At 62.0% G+C, this 21,387-nt stretch overlaps 2 protein-coding genes across 2 annotated transcripts; one reads left to right on the top strand and one right to left on the bottom strand.

The window, feature by feature from the left end:
* Positions 1-88: 88 nt before the first annotated feature.
* Positions 89-9,964, bottom strand: CTU2 (cytosolic thiouridylase subunit 2). Its single transcript, XM_030820235.1, is given in 16 exon segments — positions 89-165; positions 241-299; positions 421-487; positions 606-744; positions 859-962; positions 1,088-1,179; positions 1,534-1,613; positions 1,616-1,664; positions 1,867-2,002; positions 2,516-2,799; positions 2,964-3,073; positions 4,998-5,058; positions 6,186-6,245; positions 6,452-6,530; positions 9,216-9,290; positions 9,835-9,964. Coding segments are annotated over 16 exon segments (1,533 nt in total). The 5' UTR covers positions 9,903-9,964; the 3' UTR covers positions 89-95.
* A 47-nt stretch (positions 9,965-10,011) lies between these two features.
* On the top strand, positions 10,012-20,764 carry RNF166 (ring finger protein 166). The gene is made up of 6 exons (XM_030820216.1): positions 10,012-10,269; positions 15,118-15,274; positions 17,184-17,296; positions 17,835-17,949; positions 18,311-18,418; positions 19,652-20,764. The coding sequence occupies exons 1-6, from the start codon at positions 10,115-10,117 to the stop codon at positions 19,715-19,717; spliced, it is 714 nt and encodes a 237-aa protein (XP_030676076.1). The 5' UTR covers positions 10,012-10,114; the 3' UTR covers positions 19,718-20,764.
* The last annotated feature ends 623 nt before the right edge of the window (positions 20,765-21,387 follow it).

Raw genomic sequence — 21,387 nt, 5'->3', positions numbered from 1 at the left:
ACAATCAAAGGCCAGTCCCCCATCCTTGCCTTCTGGCTCCAGTGTGGTGGACCAGGTGGCCACCGCCTGCCGTCTCGGGAAGCATGTCCTCACGCTCAGCTCTGGCCCGCCTCGTCGTCACTGTCCTCAATTAGACAGTCCCGGATCTCCTGCAAGACCCAGGCCCTAGAGAGAAAGCTGCAGTGGGCACCAGCCCTGAGGCCCCTGCCCCACGCGCCACGGCAGTGTGGGCCCTAGTACCTCTGTGTGCGGAGCTGGGCCTCGGCCAGGATGTACGGCGGCAGGGGGTCCAGTGAGGGCTGCAACAGAGGCCGGTGTCGAGGGGCCACGAAACCCGCCAGCACCCCCTCAAGCCACCCATGAGGGGACGGCCTTCCCGTGTCCCCAAGCCTGGCCCGGGACAGGTGGGCACATACTTACCAAGTCCTTCATGTTCACACGGCAGCTGTAGCACAGATGCTCCTCAATGCAGGCTTGGGGGTCCTCCCTGCAGGAGCAGAGCTGGCTGTGTGCCCACCTTGGCACCTCACTGCCATGCAGTGTGGGTAAGGGCAGATCCCCCTCCCCCATGCAGCTGGCCATGAGTGACAGGGACAGGGACTCACCTCCTGCAGGCCCCCTGGGCCTGGCCCACCCCTGGAGAACAGCATGGCCCCGGGGGTGTCCGGGTCTCAGTCAGGGGCGTGGGCGACTGCCTCTGGGAGAGACGTGAGGAGGTCTGAGCCCCAAAAGCTGTGGCACTGTCTGCAAGCAGAGAGGCACTGAGGGAGCAAGGGGCTGAGGGAGCCTGGGGCTGCTGAGCCCCCACGCCCACTCCCTGGCTCCCTCCCCTCATCACCCCAAGAGCATGAAACAGACCAGCAGCATCGACGTCCAGGGCACACATGCAGAGGAGGCAGCGGGGGCTGGAGTCGCCAGCAGCGGGGCCGTCCCGGGGGGCCTTCACCAGCTTCTCACTTGTCCTATGGCCGGGGTGTGGGAGGAGCAGGTGAATCACACAGGCTGCGGCTCCACCCTAAGCCCTGGCCTGAGCATGAGTGGTGAGCTCAGCACCCACACACACCCCCGCACACCCCCGTACACACACCTGTACACAGTGCTGACAGTGGAGGGGAACTGGGTCTGCAGCCTGAGGATGAAGGCCTCCATCAGCCGGTGGATGCTGGCCTTTTCAGGGGCCTAGGGACAATCAGATTGGGGGCTACGGGAAATCCCAAAGGCCAGCCCCAGGCTGGGGCAGAGTCCCCAGGGCAAGTACCGTGAGTTCCACACTGCTGGCCCACATGGGTCTGGCTTTGCTGCAACTGCTCAAGGCAGCCAGAGAACCGGCTTCAGCAGTGCACCCACTGGGGGTCCTCCTGTCACCCCCACACCCTCAGGGCACAGGGTGGGCTCAGAGGATGCGGCACTGCTGGGGGCCACAGCAGGAGTCACTGAAGCTGTGCTGGTGACCTGAGCCTGTGAGAGGCTGCCCAGCCCACATGGCCCACCCTGGAGTCAATGGTGAAAGGCTGCTCAGCCCACACGGCCCACCTTGGTGTCGACGGCTGGTGTGAAGACAGAAGGGACGGAGAACAGGCGGTTGTAGAAAGCGACCTCCTTCAGGGTGTGGCCCGCATGGGCCGCACCACCACCACGTCCCCGTGCCGCTCATCCGAGAAGCCCTGGGGGAGGCGGGGGCTGTGTGGTCCAGGTCAAGGCCCGAATGTGCTCGCCCCTCCTCCCCTGCCAGGTAGGGAAGGTCACAGACCCCTACCACCATCCAAGAGGCCGCAGAACTGATACGCGAGAGGCTACTCTCCATTGAAGGTGGCCAAAGGGGTGAAGGTGGGGATGGGCCTCCTGAACACCCAGACCCCTGCCTACCGTATCCCAGGCCAGAAAGGCCCCTCGACCCAGTGCCAGGTTGGTCATGAGCTTGATGGCCAAGCGTGTGCAGCTGTCCCCAGTCATGACCTTGGAGTATCCGTGGGCTCGGGCCATGTGCAGGATCAGGTGGGTCCTAAAACACAGAGCATCTCAGGAGCCTGGGGGGTGCAGGACCCGGGGAAGGGGGGCTCTCAGGGGTCTGGGGGGTCAGGACCCGGGGAAGGGGGGGCTCTCAGGGGTCTGGGGGGGTCAGGGCCTGGGGAAGGGGGGCTCTCAGGGGTCTGGGGGATCAGGGCCTGGGGAAGGGGAGCTCTCAGGGGTCTGGGAGGTCAGGACCCGGGGAAGGGGGGCCCTCAGGGGTCTGGGGGGTCAGGGCCTGGGGAAGGGGGGCCCTCAGGGGTCTGGGGGGTCAGGGCCTGGGGAAGGGGGGCTCTCAGGGGTCTGGGGGTCAGGGCCTGGGGAAGGGGGGCTCTCAGGGGTCTGGGGAGATCAGGACCTGGGGAAGGGGGCTCTCAGGGGTCTGGGGGATTGGGACCCAGGGAAGGGGGGCTCTCAGGGGTCTGCGGGGGTCAGGACCCAGGGAAGGGGGGCCCTCAGGGGTCTGAGGGAGTTAGCGCCCGGGGAAGGGGGGCTCTCAGGGCCTCACCTCAGGGTCTGCAGAAGCTCCTCCTTGGCCGTCAGTGTCCTCACTGAGCAGAACAGTTGGGAAAGAGCCTCAGTCTGGGCAGTGGCAGGCGGTCTTGCCAGGCTCTGGGGGTCCCGTGTGGGTGGGGGTGGCTGTTCCTCCCCTTGTATCAGGCCAGGACCACCCCCGGCCCCCAGCACATGCTGCTGCTGGAGGAAGCTGTCCACGGCCGCCTTGTAGGCCCCCTCGGATCCCACCGGCTCCTGGGCAGAGCACCAAAGCACCGACGGTGGCAGGCTGAACACCTTCCGGGATGAGGGAGAGGCCAGTGAGGCCGGGGACAAGGGCAGGTGCCCCCCACAGACAGCCCCACCTTCCATGATGCGGGAGACGGCAGTGAGGCTCGGACACAGGCAGGTGCCCCCCAGATGTCACCTCCAGGACCCCTTTCCAGGGACAGCCCTCCCACCTCCTCTAAGGCCACCACGTGCCATGGGAACCCAGTTGCTTGCAGAATGGGCTTCACTTCGGCCAGGGTCTTTGATCTCTCCTCTAGACTCTGGCCACAGGCTGCTCCCTCTGAAAAACCCAGGCAGAAAGAGTCAAGGCTCAGAGAGGAGCCAGGCAGGGCAGGAAGCGGGGCCACCTCCACCTGGGGACACCCTTTGAGGCCTCGATCTGCAGGGCGGTGCTTCCTGGCGGGGCGGTGGGGTGTCGGCCATTTTCCTTTGGACAGGGCTTTCTCTCTTGTGGCCAACCTCAGCACTACAGGGAACACCCCAAGAGTTTGTTCTGCAGGAGCAAGGGTCGGGGAGGCGACCCCTGGGCCCCCCTCACCATCAGCACTTAACTCGCCCTTCTCTGTCCCCAGACCCCATGATAGGGACTGGGCAGCCGCCGCTCCTGCTCCCACCCCCCTACTTTCTAAGGAAGTTATTAGACTCCAGCAACAGTGATGCCACCTAACGATGGACACATCCGCTGCCTCCTTCAGGGAAATGTCCCCACCAGGGCCTCAGTGCACGGGCGACACCAGCAGCTCAACATGTCCCCCCAGAGGGGGTCCCCCACGGGGCTCCCCCAGGGAGGCCCACAAGGGAGGCTCCACCCAGCACCAGAGGGAGGGTCACACCAGAGGGGGTCCACACCAGAGGGAGGCTCCACACCAGAGGGAGGGTCCCCCAGAGGGAGGCCCCCAGGGAGGTCCACACCAGAGGGAGGGTCCACACCAGAGGGAGGGTCCACCAGGGGGGCCCAGAGGAGGGCCAGAGGGAGGGGGGAGGTCCACACCAGAGGGAGGTCCACACCAGAGGGAGGTCCACACCAGAGGGCCCCCCAGAGGTCCACACCAGAGGGAGGGTCCCCCAGAGGAGAGGGAGGGTCCACACCAGAGGGAGGGTCCACACCAGAGGGAGGGTCCACACCAGAGGGAGGACAGGCTCCACACCAGAGGGAGGGTCCCCCAGAGGGAGATCCACACCAGAGGGAGGCTCCACACCAGAGGGAGGGTCCCCCAGAGGGAGGCCCCAGAGGGAGGGTCCACCCCCCCCAGAGGGAGGGTCCCCAGGGGAGGTCCACACCAGAGGGAGGGTCCCCAGAGGGGGTCCACACCAGAGGGGGGAGGGGGTCCACACCAGAGGGAGGGTCCCCCAGGGAGGTCCCCAGAGGGGGGAGGGGGTCCACACCAGAGGGAGGGTCCACACCAGAGGGAGGTCCCCCCACAGGGAGGCTCCACACCAGAGGGAGGGTCCACACCAGAGGGAGGGTCCCCCAGAGGGAGGGTCCACACCAGAGGGAGGGTCCACACCAGAGGGAGGGTCCACACCAGAGGGAGGCCCACACCAGAGGGAGGCTCCACACCAGAGGGAGGGTCCCCCAGAGGGAGGATCCACACCAGAGGGAGGCTCCACACCAGAGGGAGGGTCCACACCAGAGGGAGGGTCCCCCCACAGGGAGGCTCCACACCAGAGGGAGGGTCCCCCCAGAGGGAGGATCCACACCAGAGGGAGGCTCCACACCAGAGGGAGGGTCCACACCAGAGGGAGGGTCCCCCCACAGGGAGGCTCCACACCAGAGGGAGGGTCCCCCCAGAGGGAGGTCCACACCAGAGGGAGGGTCCACACCAGAGGGAGGGTCCACACCAGAGGGAGGCTCCACACCAGAGGGAGGGTCCCCCAGAGGGAGGATCCACACCAGAGGGAGGCTCCACACCAGAGGGAGGGTCCACCCAGAGGGAGGGTCCACACCAGAGGGAGGCTCCACACCAGAGGGAGGGTCCCCCACAGGGAGGATCCACACCAGAGGGAGGGTCCACACCAGAGGGAGGCTCCACACCAGAGGGAGGGTCCCCCACAGGGAGGCTCCACACCAGAGGGAGGGTCCCCCAGAGGGAGGATCCACACCAGAGGGAGGGTCCCCCAGAGGGAGGGTCCACACCAGAGGGAGGATCCGCAGGGCATACCCCAAGCGGCCAGGGATTAGGAGGAGCAATGGCCCCACATACCGTCAACAAAGATGACTCCCGCCACAAAGCGCAGTCTTTTGGCAGAATCTTGGCTCAGGCCCTGGAGGGAGAAGCAGCAGGGACTCAGCCCCCAGCCATAAGCCACAGGACACTTTTCCAGCTCAGAACATTCTTCATCCGGATTTAACGCCGTCTTGGAAGGTGAAGTGGCCTTCCCCTGCCATTGCGTTTATTGGACAAAGCCATTCAGACACAGGTGCCAGGCAGGCCCAGTAGGCGAGGCTGCACGCCCGACTTATTTTAAAGGGTAGCCTGGAGGTCTTCATCCCCCTGGTAAAACATGCCCCTCCCCAGCTGGTCCTGGATGTCCCAACAACGCCCCAGGAGAGAGGGCTGGGGTTACGGGGCCACTGCGCCACCATCCCACACGCCTCTGACCACTAAGGAAGCACTTGCTCTCACAAGCAGAAAACAACAGCCTGCGAGAGGCAGGGGTGCCACTGGGCACAAGTAGGGCAGCACCAGTGTTACACAGAGGGCTGAGCCAGTTCCCTCACAACACCCTCCTAGCAGGTTCAGGGGACCTCAGAAAACAGAAAACTAATTTCAGCAGTGCCGTGCAGTGCGCCCATCCTGAGACCAACACCCCACCCCTCACCCCGGCAGAGCCGACCCCTCTCCTCTCAACCACCCACCCCACAGAAACAGCCTCCTCCGGTCTGCACCTCTCACTGGGAATGCGGAGAAACCAAGCACATCCCGACCTGCCTCGGACTTCCTGAGCTGGCCCTTGACAGACCATGGGCACAGCCCCACCACGCCCAGCTGAGCCCTGTGTGCAGCCTGAGCTGGCCCCTGCCTCCTGCGCGTGCCGTCCCCTCCACCTCAAACGCTGCTCCCTTTGCTTCTCCTGGCAAACCCCCTTCTCTTTCCCAGTCTTCCCTCAGGTCACACACGGCTGAGCCAAGATGCAGCTTTCCACTGACTGTGTTTCTATGCAAGTTGAGCAAATGGACAGAAGTCAAGTGGGCAGCACACACGCACTGTGGACCCAGCTTCTGATTGATGCACCTGCTGTAAACACATCTGAGAACCCTCCAGGTGTCCAGGCTGTGGGGTGGGCTGCTCTCTGGCCCCAGCCAACAGCCCCTCAGCAGGCTGAGAAGAGAGGCCCCCAGCCCGAAGCTCAGCCCAGCAGCTTGGGCCCAGGGGGTGGTGAACACGCACCTCAAGGACCTGCCAGACCATGGAGCTGGATGAAGGCCCCCCAGACCATGCCAAGAGCACCTGGGGGAGAAAAAACATCACTCAGGGCACCGCATCTCCAACACGGGCAGACACCCCACCTCGTGGACATTCAGGACATCCAGTCTGCCCTCAAAGGCCAGGGAGGAGCTGGTGGGCTGCAGCAGGCCAGGCTGCCTGTGGGAGGGACAAGCGGGGACCTCGAGGGGCCAGTCTGCTCAGTCAGACCCCCAGGACCCAGACGCTACCTTCTCGCCTGGAAAGATGAGCCGGTTCTTCCCCAGCATGGCTCTGAACTTGTGGACGTAGAAGGTCTTGAAACAGTCCCTGCAACACAAACCTGAGATGAGGGAGCCGCTTGCTACCTGCACGATGGGCAGTGTCCTGAGGCGCTGCCAGGTGACGATGTCCTTTACCGATTTCCATCTTTAAAAGCAGCATCTTCACATCCAAGCTGTGCCCAGAGACTGGTGAAAGGGACGGGGTTGGGGGCCCCTCTGGCGGTGGCTTCCTCAGGGTGAACACGAGGCTCACTGGTCCCTCCCACAACCCCACCAGGTACGAACTGCACAGCCATGGAGGCCGCATCCAACAAATGAGGGGCCACAGCCCGGGCATCCCTTCCCCACAGGCGCTCAGAAGGGCCCAGCTGGTGGAGTGGACGGACTTAGGCATGTACAGGGCAAGGCCAACCCAGACCCCATAAAAAAGACCCACCACATACAGACACCACGTCTTTGAGGTGAAGAGCAGAAATGGGGTGGGCCATAGCGAGGGCTCAGTATCCTGGGGCCCCAGAGCTGGCATCTTTAGTGTGCTGGGCTCAACTGGGCCAGGAATGGCTGAGGCTCACTCACAGAGTGGCCTGGGCTCCTCCCATAACCCCACAGAATCAGAACTTCCAGGCCTGGGAACTGCATTTTTAAGAGACAGGGTCTCGATCTGTCACCCGGACTGGAGTGCCGTGGCACAGTTATAGCTCACTGCAGCCTCAAACTCCTGGATTCACGTGATCCTTCTGCCTTGGCCACCCGGATAGATAGGACTACAGGTCACAGGTATATGCCACCATGCCTGGCTAATTGTTGTATTTTTTGAAGAGACAAGGTCTCGCTATGTTGCGCAGACTGGTCTCGAACTCCCGGCCTTAAGTGATCGTCCTGCCTGGGCCTCCCAGAGTGCTGAGATTACAGGTGTGAGCCACTGTGCCCAGCTGTGGTCTTTGTTCACAAGAAACTTTCCAGCCGTCTGACTCGGGCTCACCAGCCCAGAGCTTCTTGGCCCTAGCTGTATGTTAGAATCGCACAAACCAGTTAAGTCAAATCGTCTAGGGGTGATGCCTAGGAATCTGCATTTTAAAGCTCTCCTGCAATCCTGGCAGGCAGGGTGAAAAGCCGCACCCGGTACAGAGCGGACAATGCCACTGCAAGAGTCACCCAGCACCTGGGGCTCCAAGTATCTTCCATCCCATCAGACACACTTGATGTCCACAGCAATCCCTCCCTACGTTGAATGGACACCACGTACAAGAGGCCGAACGACCCCCCTGTGGTTCCTTTACAGACAGTAAAGCAAGTTTGTGTTTAACAGCAAGATGCCAGGCGAGGGACTGCAGGTAACTGGCAAGTATCAAGGCTGGGACATGGGAAGTGACCCCCAGGACCCAGCTTTGGGCGTGGGGAGTCTCACACAAGGACACACGGGTGCTGGGCTTCACCTCCACACCGTGGACCAGGACAGCCTGCGCACCCTACACCACCAGCTGGGATTGAAGCGTGGTGGGTCCACGTGGACACGCTGCGTCTGGGCTCCTGAAACCACACTATCCCCTGTGTGTCAGGGAAGGCCACGAATTCTCCCACATGCTGATGTGAATGACCCCTGAGGAGCCCAGCTCGACGCAGACTCCTAAGGCCTCCCCCGAGAGCCGGCTCCCCACTGCTCCTTGGGACCAGCAAGCACAGCAGAGCAAAAGCTCTGTCCTCAGCAGCCCTTCTGGCCACAGGGGCCTCGCGTGCAGCCACAGTCAGCCTCTCGCCAGTGAGTTCTGCCGGCAGCCTGGTGTGCTTGGCAATTGCAGATGCTCCTGGGTGCTTAAAGAAATACCTACCTTGGGCAGGTGTGGTGGCTCATGCCTGTAATCCCAGCACTTTGGGAGGCCGAGGCAGGTGGATCACTTGAGGTCAGGAGTTCGAAACCAGCCTGGCCAACATGGTAAAACCCAGTCTCTACCAAAAATACAAAAAACAATTAACCAGGCATGGTGGCAGGCACCTATAATCCCAGCTACTCAGGAGGCTGAGGCAGGAGAATCACTTGAACCCAGGAGGCGGAGGTTGCGGTGAGCTGGGATCAAGCACTCCAGCTGTTGCACTCCAACCGGGGTGACAGAGCGAGACTCCATCTCAAAAAAACAAACAACAACAAAAAAACCACCTACCACCATTGGAAATTAAGAGGACTAAAGGGAGAGAGACCTGGTCCTCCCTTCAGGGAGCTGAATCTAGTGGAAACAACTGAAGAATACAACGGCTACAAACCAAGGACAGGACAAGCGCCTGGGGGAAAGCTGGAGATCTTCCAAGCCTCTATCCTGCCACAGATGAAACAAGCATCTCACATGAGATTAAAAACTTTCACCCAGACCATCTGCCAAGTTCCTAAGACGCTCAGATCCGCCCCTAGACGTATTCCAGCTGCCCCCAAACGCCCGGTCCTCCTACGCCTTATCCCAATCTAGACACCACGGGCCCACTTCCAACTGTCCCCATAAGCTCCATCAGAAACCTCATCAGCGGATCTGTGGCTAGCTCATGGGACACTGTATCCCAAGCAGGAAAGCAACGCTTTCGCCTCCACTTCAACACCAGGGGCACCAGGGGCCACATCAAAAGCAGGAATAAAATAAGTACGTGTTTTTAAAATGAATTAATAAAGCATCACAAGTTGGGGCTATCCCGTCTGCTCAGCGAGGCCACGTTTGCCAGTGTCTCAGCCACCTCCAGGCCTCACCTGCAGAAGGCATCTCCGGCTCGTATCACCACAACGGGCTGGGCTTCCTTGCACTTCACACACTTCTGCTCACGGCTTTAGAGATGAGAGAGAGGAGGAGAGAGGAACACAGATCACATCTTCCCTACCCCTAGTGGGCTTTGGGGAGACAGCTCCTGTTTCTCACCCTGAGTTGGGTCAGAAGAAGGCACCTCAGTACACACAAAAACCCAGGCTTGTGTTTTGTCCAAACTTCAAGAAAAACAAAGGCTCTAGCAGAATGTTTAGCCTAGAAAAGCCGGCTCAGGGGGCACATAAAGGCCGCTTTTCAGTCTCCCAAGGCTGACACGGGGAGGAGAGACAGCTTCACGGAACCAGTTCTCTGCGAATAAGGACAGCGCCATCAGCGGCAGAGCCGTCCCCAGTGGCTGCTAGGATGAGAGGTACGAGCCAGTGGACTAAGCCCCCTTCTAGGTGTTCGTCACCGCTTGACAAGCATTCCCCGAGTGCTAGGGGGCGAAGTCCCGCCCTCCACGCGGGGCTTCCCGGAGCAACGGCAAAGCCCGGCCGGGACCCTTCGGGGCAGGAGTGCGGCGGGAAGGCGAGGGGCGACCTGGCGGGTCCGGCCGCCAGCTCTTACCTGGGCCGCGGCGCCGGGGGCGGCTCCCCAGGCGCCGGCTCCCCGTAGTCCTCGCCCACCTGACACATGGGCACGCCGGGTCCCGTCGCAGACTGTGGTGGCGACAGCGCGAGGGCGCGTCCTGATGACGTCAGAGCGGCGCCGTCACGGCCGCAAAGCGCGGCTGGGGGCGGCGCCCTACAATGACGTCAGCGCGGCGCAGTAGCGGCTGTGACTAGCTGGCCGGGCCGGGCCAGGACAGCAGGCGGCGGGCGGCGGGCGGCGCGGGCCTGGCCCCGGGATGGCGATGTTCCGCAGCCTGGTCGCCTCGGCTCAGCAGCGGCAGCCGCCGGCCGGGCCGGCGGGCGGCGACAGCGGCCTGGAGGCGCAGTACACCTGCCCCATCTGCCTGGAGGTCTATCACCGGCCCGTGGCCATCGGCAGCTGCGGCCACACGTGAGCGCGCCCGCCCGGGGACCGCGGGGAGGGGGCCGTGCCCCGCCGCGGGAGGGGTCGCGAGACCGGCGGCCGCCCCGGTGCAGCCCCGGACTGGGCGCGCGGGGACTGGGGGCGCCGGGGCCTCGGGGCGCATGGGGTCCGGGTTTCCCTGCGCCGCGCCGCCTCTGCCCTCTGGGCGCTTTCATCCTCCACCCACCCTCCTTCGTGCCAGCCGCAGGCGCCCGGACCGACTGCTTCTTCGGTTCACGGGGCGACCTGCGGCCCTGCCCAAGCTCGGGGGTCTCCGGCGGCTGCGGCGGGCGCTCGGGTACTCAGAGGGCTGCAGGTGCCACCGCTCCGCCAGAGGTGGTGGATTTGGGCTTGTGGGGCTGCAATGGGCAGTTGTAAATAAATGACTTGTGGTTTTTGCTATCAACTCTTGTTCGGACCCGCTGTCTGCCTGTTTTAACCAAAAAGGAAAGCAGTTCCCTAAAGTTTAGAGGGGCTTGTTTGGACTCTGATGTTCTCATGTTTTGTTTGAAGGAGAACTTGGGTCACACCGATCACTGAGTAGCCAGGCAGGCTGGTCCACAGAGGAGCAGACACTGACCACCTTGCTGAGGTTTCCAGCTGCACCAGGGCTCACAGCCGGCTCCTCCAGGGTGTTTGAGGAACAGAAACTCGAGGACATGGCTCTCCTGGCGGGGAGCTGTGCTCAAGTATTCTGGAGCTGCCAGCCCCGTTGGGAGGAAGCCGAGATCAGTGTCTCCTCTCTCCTAAGTGCTGAATAATACAGCTCTTGAGCAAAATTAGCAGTGGCAGGGTAGAGAGAGAGCAGGAGGGCTTCCCCGCAGACATCCAAGCTGCTGAGGTGGTGGAGTGGAGGGCGGTGCACCCAGGCTGGTAGGAGGCTCTAGAACATTTTGCAAGCAAAGGCAGCTGACTTCAGGGGCTCCTGGTGCAGAGGGAGCTGGGACTGCTGGGGGTGTGTGCTGGTCCCCCACGGAGGTGGCAGGGCCAGTGTCAGGATGCAGAGCTGCCTTCATTACCTGTGTCAGGCAACACAGATGTCTGCCCACGCTGGGACAGCTCTGCCTACTTCTCTTGTGAGGCTGCTAAAGGCTCTGCCCCTGCTCCTCCATCTCACTTAGCTGTGACATTTGGGGGCGGGGGGCAACCTCTGAATGGGAATTTTTTTTTTTTTTTTTTTTTTTTTGAGACAGTCTTGCTCGTCACCCAGGCTGGAGTGCAGTGGCACCATCTCGGCTCACTGCAGCCTCCATCTCCTGGGTTCAAGTGATCCTCCTGCCTCAGTCTCCAGAGTAGCTGGGATTACAGGCACCCACCACCACGCCCTGCTAATTGCTGTATTTTTAGTAGACACGGGGTTTCACCATGTTGGCCAGGCTGGTCTCGAACTCCTGACCTCCGGTGACCTGCCCGCCTCGGCCTCCCAAAGTGCTGGGATGACAGGCGTGAGCCACCGCACCTGGCAGGACTTCCTTCTTGTGAGCAGGTAGTAGCGGGTGTTTGAAGGTGCGTTCTGCACCTTCTCATCTGTTACTGAGCGCTGTGAGGCTTGACTTAGGCCTTGTTTCAGAAAAGTCTCCCGTAGGCTTTGGGTGCCAACACCTTCACCACGTGGTTGGCCACAGCATCTGCACTTTCCTAACCTGCACAGATACCTCTTTTCCTAAAATGTAGTTTCCATAACACAGAATCCAGAACCACGTGGCATTGTGGAGCGTCCTTCCTATGAACTCCACTCCGCCATGCTTTTCTTGGTAGAACTCGACAACCATCCTAGTCTCACTGCAGGTCCTGCAAGAGCTTTTCACACAGCCTTTGCCTTTCAGAGATTTTTCTCCCTGACTTTTCCTGCTGGCTTTTGTTTTCTGGCTGTTCTCTGCTTCTAACTTTGTTTCTTGTTGGTGTTACTAAGGCATGCATGCAAATGACCACAGAAAGTTTAAAGGCTCTTCAGGTTCCCTTCGGAAGTTTGTTGCTGGTCTTATTCTGTCCCCTTGGCAAGCTCCCCAACCAGAGCAGCTTCCTCCTCCAGGGCAGATCTCTCATGGCAAGAGTATCCCAGTGTGGGGGCATGCACCTTGCTCTAGCCCTCGGGCAGGAGGCCCCCTGGGGGCCCAGCAGTAGCTGTTCTCACCCAGGAGACAGTCCGAGCAGTGAGCCACCTCTGTAACCAGAAGCGTGTGGGCCAGGACACGCATGATCATGAACCTGCCTGGAAGGGCTGTGTGAGCAGCCTCCACCCGTGCGGGACAGCTGTGGGGCTTGCTGAGGGTGCTGGCCTGCCAGCCAGGCAGATCCCTGAAGCACGGGCCGGCCCAGCTTCTCCGCTTGTGCAGCGGCCAGTATGGGAGACAAATCGGCAGTCCCGGGTGCCTGCTGGGAGGGCCGGTGTGGGAGACACATCAGCAGTCCGCTGGGAGGCTGTGGGAGACACATCAGCAGTCCCGGGTGCCTGCTGTGAGGGCCAGTGCGCGATCGCCCCTCCCTTTGCAAGGCTGTCGACGCCCCCACACCCATCGCCCTCGGCCACTTCCTTCAGCTGAGAAGCTGCTCAGCACCAGCCCCTGGGTGGGCACAGACAGGAACTTCCTGTGGGGGAAGCGGGCACTGCTCCCGGCTGCTGGCTCTCTGAACACCAGGCTGGCAGTCACTGGAAACTAGGCCGATAGTGCACCCACCCTGTGGGTGCCTCATTCTGCCTCCTGCTCCTCGGGCCCAGCTGCCCTGCCGGTCGGGCTGGGTTCCCTCTTGTGTCTTCCCTGAGTCCTTCCGGGGAGGACAAGGCTGTCTTCCTCCCAGCCAACCTCTGGGCACCTTTCCTCCTTCCCAAGCTCTGCCCGGGACCCTTTTCCTTCCCTCAGCCCGTGGCCGTGCTGTGCAGCTGAGTCCCCGCCTAGCCTCTGGCAGCTCAGGGTTCACTTGGGAGACGCACCATCCACTTGTTTCCGGTGTGTCTGCAATTATGCAACAATCGATGCAATTCTACAAGATTCTTACCACTCCAGAAAGAAACCCAGCCCCCTGCTTGCCTGGCAACCACTCGTCTGCTTTCTGGTCACTGGGTTTGTCTCTGCTGGACGTTGAGTCCGAGTGGACTCCCATGAAACGGGTGGGCCGTGCTTGCTGTCTACCCTGCACTGTTTTCCAGGCCTTCCGGTGCGTGGTGGGGCTGCACGCCTCTTCCCGCCGAACGCCCTTTCCGTGGGTGTGCACGCCATGCTTTGTTTCTTCATCCGTTTACCAACGGGCACCTGAGCTGTTGCCACTTCTCCTGCCATGAGTGCCTGAGTATGGGGGTCTCCCTGAGGCCTTCCCACGTGGACCATCTTGTCAGCACCTTCCTCCCATGATCGGGTGAAGTAGGCGGCCCCCCTGGCTCGAATCCAGGGGTCAGTGCCAGGGATGACCCTGGAAGTACGTGCTGGGGCACCTGGTGAGACCTCGGGTGAGGTGGGTAAAGTGAGTGACCTCTTTACTCCGCAGGAAGAGGCCTGTTCACTTTCTGACGGGTCTCAAGCTGAGTCCCACTTTCTCTCACACGAAGTTTCATGTGGGAGCCACCAGCCAGGTGGTGGCTCTGTGGGAATCCAGTGGTAGGAAAGAGGGCCCGGGGGACAGCAGGAGGGACTTAAGATGCCCGCTTGGCCGCCTTTGCCTGAGGCCCTCAGCCTTCCTCCTTGCGAAATGGCCTTTTCTTGAGCAATGTGGAAATCTCTTGACAGCACAGAGGATTCTGGCCCTGAATTCAGCTGAGTTGTTTGTGAACCCAGGACCTGCTCAGAGCCCCTCTGTCCAGTGGGGCTCCTGTACCAGCCCTGTGGTCCTGCCAGGGAGAAGGGAAGCTACACCCCTGGGTCCTGTAGCCTTCCTGGGGCTGAGGGGCTCCGCCTCAGTTCCACCTCCTCGCTGCAGCTCAGCTGTCCCCACAGTGCTCCTCACGAGGCTGGATGTGGCTGCCCCGGTATTAAGCTCCTTCTCTGTGTTTGCACTGTGGGCTCTCTCGCCTGGCGCTCCCGCTGGCTGGTGGTGCACCCCTCCAAGGGGTGTGTGCGTCTGCAGAGTGGGAGGCGGTTGTAGATACCAGCAGGGGGGTGTGTGAGCCCAAGGAAGCCCCTGCTGCTGGAGCCCCGAGTGCGCACGGGGCTGTGGGACGCTGTCTGTCCTCACGATGTGGTGTCCCCAGGGGCAGTGCGAAGAGCCAGGTTCCATGAGAGCCTCAGGTCCCCGACGGTGCCCAGAACCCGAGCCACTGCCTAGATGGAGCAGGACCCCCTCCTGCCTGCGAAGTTGTCCCAAGCCTGGGGACTGCCACCCAGCCTCAGCATGTGCTGCCACTTGGCTGGCTTTGGCCCTTCTGTGTCCAGTGCCTTCTGGAGCCCCTAGGGCCTGGCCGTTTCCTTTCCCACGATTGAGGTTTTATCCCCCAGAGTGTGGAGCCGGGAGAGTTTCCAGAGTCCCTGGGATGTCCCTGTGCCCCACAGCCCACCCAGGTGTTGTCGCCATGTGAGGGTGAACCTGGTAGGCCGAGCTGGGGGCTCCTGCCTACGGGAGCTCCTCTGGGCCACACGTGGGGACAGCCATAGCGACGGTTCTGCCCCTAGCCAGAAAACCACAGGGGCCCTACTGTCGGGAGGGATCGGGGCCACCCTTTAGCCAGATGGGGCCCATCCAGCTGGCGGGCCCTGGACATAGGTGTGACCATCTCCAGAGACAGCGGTAGGAGGAGCTGCCCCTGTGGGACCCACAAATGCTGGGTCCTAAGAAGGGCCCCGAGCGAGGCCTGCGGTTTGGGAGACCCGAGTGGCGCGCTGGCACTCAGGCCCCTGTGCCCTGCAGGTTCTGTGGGGAGTGCCTCCAGCCCTGCCTACAGGTGCCGTCCCCGCTGTGCCCACTCTGCCGCCTGCCCTTCGACCCCAAGAAGGTGGACAAGGCCACCCACGTGGAGAAGCAGCTCTCGTCCTACAAAGCGCCCTGTCGAGGCTGCAACAAAAAGGTACCCTCCTGCTCGGGCCGCCCTGGAGCCGGGGATCACTCCATGGCCAGCCTCAGCCCATGGGTTCTGCAGAGGGCGGGGGCCGGGGCCATCTCTCTTTCCTGTTGAGTAATCGCGGTCTCTGCTCCTGCACCAGGAAGCCAGCCCCGGCGCCTCCCATCTTCATCTCTCACTTCCTGTGGTGACAGCTGACAGGGTCGGGGGGCCAGCCCGGTGGGGGTAGCACTGTCAGAGCCGCCTAGCCCGGGCCAGGGAAACCCACGTGGGTTGTGGCCAGTAAGGGAGCGGAGGCTGAGCTGAAACCTTCCCAATGCGGCCTTCCCCTGCCAGCCGATACCAGGGACAGCACTGGGGGCTTCAAGGTCACAAGGGCCATGGGCAGAGTCAAGGACATCAAAGGGCTGAGCATCCTCCAGCTGCCAGGAGTGCCAGAGCCAGGCTGATGGGCGCTGCCAGGAGTGCCAGAGCCGGGCTGATGGGCGCTGCCACGAGTGCCAGAGCCGGGCTGATGGGCGCTGCCACGAGTGCCAGAGCCGGGCTGATGGGCGCTGCCAGGAGTGCCAGAGCCGGGCTGATGGGCGCTGCCACGAGTGCCAGAGCCGGGCTGATGGGCGCTGCCACGAGTGCCAGAGCCGGGCTGATGGGCGCTGCCACGAGTGCCAGAGCCGGGCTGATGGCGCTGCCACACCCACGTCAGAGCAGCCTAAGGGCCTGCAGCTTGTCATGGGCCTCGTTGGCCCCATCTCCATCCTGTCCTGGTGCCTGGCCCGCGCCCCGTGGCCCTCCCTGGCATCCACGTCCGGGTGGAGAGGCCCCAGCCAGTGCCCCTTTCTTTCAGTGGCTTCCAGAGGACTGAGCAGCCACGATTGATTTTGCATTTGCATTTCCCTACATTGTCGCATCTCAGGTTAATAAGTTCTATGAAGCGCTCACACTAGTACATGGCCCCTCGGTGGTTTGTCCTCGAGGTCAAAGGTCCAGATGTCCAGGGGCTGCCCTGGACTCCAGAGTGGTGCGGCTGAGCAGGCTGTGGCCTCGGGTGCTTGGGCACCTCCCGTCTGTCCCCTGCTCAGAGTTCCTCTCTCCTGGGCAGCCAGAAAGGATCAGAATGGGACACATGCAGAGTGGCCTCCCCATACCACAGTAGCTCGTTCTCTAATCTGGGTCTTCAAATGCGGCTGTGTCTCCCGGCACCTTGCTGGGATGTGGTGCGTCCCTCGGAGTCCAGCAGCCCTTGGGCAGAGCTGGATGCCAAGCTCGTGTCCAGGAGGACCTCAGACACCTGAGGTCTTTCGGCCTATTGCCCTGGACAGTGGGTGTGCTGTGGGTGGAGGATGGCGCTCAGCTTCACGGAAGCATCCCCAGCTTGCCCCTCAGTTGCACGGAGTGTCTGTCCCCAGCCTGGGGCATTTCTGAGTGGCCTCCACTTGGCCTCTTCCTTTTTCTGGAGCAAGTATTTGAACTCCCGCAGGCGCCAGAGATCTCCTTACCTGTTTCCCGCTACCCTTCTCCAGCCAGGTTTCTGCCCTTGGCCACATCGTCCGGCAGTGACTTGCTTTGGGCCACGGGGTAGTAGCTGCTTAGTGCCTGTGATTGTTTTAGCAGCAGAAGGGACCAGGTCCCCCTGCTGCTGGCAACACAGACGGTTGCTTACAGTTCTCTGGTCCTGGACACCTGAGGTCTCGGCTTCCCCAGGACGGCCCTTCCAGATTCTCAGGACCGCCCTGCCCTCCCTGCCCTGTCTCCTAGGTGACCCCTGCCCTCTCTGCCCTGTCTCCTAGGTGACCCCTGCCCTCCCTACCCTGTCTCCTGGGTGACCCCTGCCCTCCCTGCCCTGTCTCCTAGGTGACCCCTGCCCTCCCTACCCTGTATCCTAGGTGACCCCTGCCCTCCCTGCCCTGTCTCCTAGGTGACCCTGGCAAAGATGAGAGTGCACATTTCGTCCTGCCTGAAGGTCCAGGAGCAGATGGCCAACTGCCCCAAGTTCGTCCCCGTGGTGCCCACATCCCAGCCTATCCCCAGGTAGGCGCCCTGCCGGGCAGGGGAGAGGAACCGTCCTCGGCAGTTTCCTGCTTCTGGGAGCAAGCACAGTACCCTGTCCCAGAGAGGCTGAGGGAGTCACCTGGGGCCGGGTCCACTCTGGGGAAGTGGACCTTCCTTGCCACCGTGCAGGAAAGCTCCTGTGCGGCCCTCCCTGGCATACCCACCAGGCCCCCTGGGGTAGGGACAGGGACAGCTCAGGTGTGGGGAGCAGGAGGAGGGCGCAGGCCAGGCCCACACATCACCTCCCAGCAGGTGGATGGGCCGAGAGACGGCGCCTCCCAGGGCAGTGTCTCTGCAGAGTCTCTGCCGTTTGGCCTAGTTGTGTGGGGTGGATGAGGGTCCTGGGTGTGTCCTCAGGAGGCCACGGCGTGCAGAGGCACAGGGGACACCCAGCCACTGCCACGCTCTTGCAGCCTACGGAGGGCAGGCCTGGGGCCACGCCTGTGTTTGAGAGAAGTGGGGAGGCAGGGCCCCTAGACGCCTAGCCGTGCCACTCACTGTACCGCCGCCCCGCCAGCAACATCCCCAACAGGTCCACCTTCGCCTGCCCATACTGTGGCGCCCGCAACCTGGACCAGCAGGAGCTGGTGAAGCACTGTGTGGAAAGCCACCGCAGCGACCCCAACCGCGTGGTGAGCAGTGCCTGCCCCAAGCGACACCTGCACTAGGGGAGGCCTGTGGGGGACAGTGCAAGGCCCATGAGCCTGCTCCTGGCGAGTCTGGGGGTGCCCAGGCCACAGAGGCCTCCTGGGACCCAGGGTGGGGACTTGGCTGCCCCAGCAGCACCTGGCGGAAACCGGGCAGTGTCCGTAAGTCCTTCAGGGTGACACGCACTGAACAACTCGCTTGTCACCGGGGCACCCGCCTCCAGGTCTGGGGTGCCTTCCCAGGCTGAGGCAGCACTGACGGGGCTCAGTGGAGGGCCCCCAGTCCTACTGTGGCTACCGCACCTCTCCACAGCCCAGCTCGGCTTGACCCCACTGCCTCTTCCAGGTGTGCCCCATCTGCTCGGCAATGCCCTGGGGGGACCCCAGCTACAAGAGCGCCAACTTCCTGCAGCACCTGCTTCACCGACACAAGTTCTCCTACGACACCTTTGTGGTAGGCTTCCCGCCAGCACCGTCCTCCCCACCCCCTCCTCATCCACCCTCCTCCTGGCCCCTCGCCAGCCTCAGGGTCCGCAGGGTTCAGAGGAAGCCAGGAACAGAAGCCTCATTTCAGGTGGCCACATTCCCCCAGGTTCTGTGGGGGCTGCCTGCAGGTGGGGAGTGATGGCAGCTGAGTTTGAGTGGCCACTAGAGGGTGCCCAGGCCTCTCGGGGCCATGGACAATACAGGGCAGGTCCCTGCCTGCCCACCCCACAGAACCCCTCGAGGGTGAGCCAGGCTTCCTTCTGGAAGCTTTCTGGAGAGAGCTGGAAGGACTTTCATCAACATCGAACACTCCAGCCCTGTCTCCTTTTCCCACCCGCCGCGGGTCAGGCATGCACCTCACACAAACTCTTCACTCCTGGTGCGGCCCCTCCCTGCCCAGCCCTGTTCATTCCTGGCGCTGGCTAACAGTCCTGGTGACGGCTGTCACTCCCCCTGCCAGTCGTCTGGGACCCATGCTCCGCCTGCCTCAGGATAGAAATTGTTAGAGGTTAGGCCGGGCGCAGTGGCTCACGCCTGTAATCCCAGCACTTGGGGAGGCCGAGGCGGGTGGATCACGAGGTTAGAAGATTGAGCCCATCCTGGCTAACACGGTGAAACCCCATCTGTACTAAAAATACAAAAAAATTAGCCGGGCGTCGTGGGGGGCGCCTGTAGTCCCAGCTACTCGGGAGGCTGAGGCAGGAGAATGGTGTGAACCCGGGAAGCGGAGCTTGCAGTGAGCCGAGATCACGCCACTGCACTCCAGCCTGCGCAACAGAGCAAGACTCCATCTCAAAAAAAAAAAAAAAAAAAAAAAAAAAAATTGTTAGAGGTCAGGGAGCTCTGGCCGGCCTGCTCACCTCGGAAACCCCGGGGCTTCGAGTCCAAGCTGAACCTGCAGCCATCCATTCTGAGTGCCTCCGTACCCAGCAGGTGACGGTCACACCTTCGGGTCGGCACCTTCTCACCCCCCAGAGGACTGTGCAGGCCCTGAGCCTGTGGGGACAGCGGAGCTGGGTCCTTCCTGTGTCCTGCTGGAGGGAGGCAGGAAGGGCGGACATGCCTGTGTGGGTGATGGGCAGAGGGGGCCTCTCCTTCCTGTCTCTCGAGCCCGCTGCGTCTCTCCTTCCTGTCTCTCGAGCCCGCTGCGTCTCTCCTTCCTGTCTCTCGAGCCCGCTGCGTCTCTCCTTCCTGTCTCCAGGACTACAGTATTGATGAGGAGGCCGCCTTCCAGGCCGCTCTGGCCCTGTCTCTCTCTGAGAACTGAAGGGAAGCGCAGCCACCCGCCTGCGTCTGGGGTCAGGGATGTCCCCGCGCAAGGGACAGGGCCAGGCTCCTGTGTCGCACCTGGCACCTGCTCGGGAGCCCACCTCACCGGACCAGGAGGAGCTGCACCGCGCAGGAGGGGAGCCGGGGCCGAGCCTCCGAGCCTGAACACGGGCCAGCCGCCGAGGCCGCCAGAGCAGGGCCGCCTGGTCCCAACGGCGTCGCTGGGTTCTTCGGTGCTTCTGGCCGAGCAGGCGGCCTCCTTGGGCAGGGCTGGCCACTGGGACCTGGAGCCGCCGCCGTCTCTTCAAAGCCATGATGCCCCCTCGTGGGAAGAAGGGACCAACGGTGCGCAAGTCGCGCTCCGCAGTCAAGCCGGGAGGAACCCAGGCTGCCGCCCTGCCCAGCCCGACCCGGCCCCGGCCCCGCTTCTGCCTTGCGCATTTGGTACTGGCTTTTGTGATACTTAGGAACCTGGCACCTTTTCTATATTATCCAGTGTGATAATCTTTTCACGTTTTATAGAGCAGAGACAGAGCAGTTACTCTTCATATTGCAATATCTGTGTTTGACTAGGAATAATAGTATTTTTATGGAACATTTACAAAATTCTATTTTTTAAAAAAACAGTCAAAACAAGCATTGGGGGATTGGGGCAAGGAGGGAAGGAGCCGTGGGGTCTGCCGTGGGCCACCCACTGTGTGTCTGGGCCCTTGAGGTTTGTACGTTTCTGTTTGATGACTAGGAAGAAATCCCAGCACCCCAGCCACAGGCTGTGGCTGCTCCCAGCAGAGGCGGGGCCGGCAGAGCAGGGGCCACCTCCACCCAGAGTCCTGGCCTTGGCCCGCGGTCACCTTCAAAGCTGACTATGCCCCGCTGTGGGAGGGGACGGCACCCCAGTGGTGTCAGAGCTTGGGGGCCTGGGCAGGGCCCGCTTGACGGGCCAGGCAGCACGTCAACATTCTTTTCTGTTCTTGGCATTAATTATTGCTGTCTTTTTTGAAAAAAAAAAAAAAAAAAAAGTTTAAATAAAATGTCTCAGAGCATCTCTAGCAGCCTCGACTGGGTTTTATGCTCCGCAGTGTGGAATCGCCACCTGCTGTCTGTGTTGGAGGTCGGCCGTCTCCTCCCCAGGCAGCTCATGCTGGGGGTGCAGGCTGGTCCCGAGCCTCACTCAGCCATGGAGGGTCCCACAGAGCCATCTAGACATTGGCACTGGGCCCTCCTCCCTCTGAGAGGACCACCCTGTTCCCACACCCACAGAGCTGCTGGGCTTCGGACTCCTAGGCTGCTTGCGTTTTCTTAGAGGTGGGATCTCCCTCTGCTGCCCAGGCTGGAGTGCAGTCATAGCTCACCACAGCCTCGATCTCCTGGGCTCAAGTGGTCCACTGGCCTTGACCTGCTGTGTCACTGGGACTACAGGTGTACGCCACCTCAGCAACTCCTGGATTGGTTTCTGAGCATACTGAGTGTTACGCCAACTGCCTGTAGTTCTCCCAGTGGTCACCATCAGGGCCATGGGATCTCCTGTTCTCCAGTCTCCAAGGGCCTCAGGCCAACAAGAGTCACCTGCTCGCCAACCAACCCCAGGGCAGCTGGCCGTGATAGATCAGTCACTGTTTCCTGCCTCCTCCCTCCCGGTCAGTTAAGGAGTGTTTCCAGCCTCTGTTC

The sequence above is a fragment of the Nomascus leucogenys genome, chromosome 2 (genome assembly GCF_006542625.1).
Source record: "Nomascus leucogenys isolate Asia chromosome 2, Asia_NLE_v1, whole genome shotgun sequence".
NCBI classification, from domain to species: domain Eukaryota; kingdom Metazoa; phylum Chordata; class Mammalia; order Primates; family Hylobatidae; genus Nomascus; species Nomascus leucogenys.
This window is presented reverse-complemented; position numbering and strand designations above follow the sequence as displayed.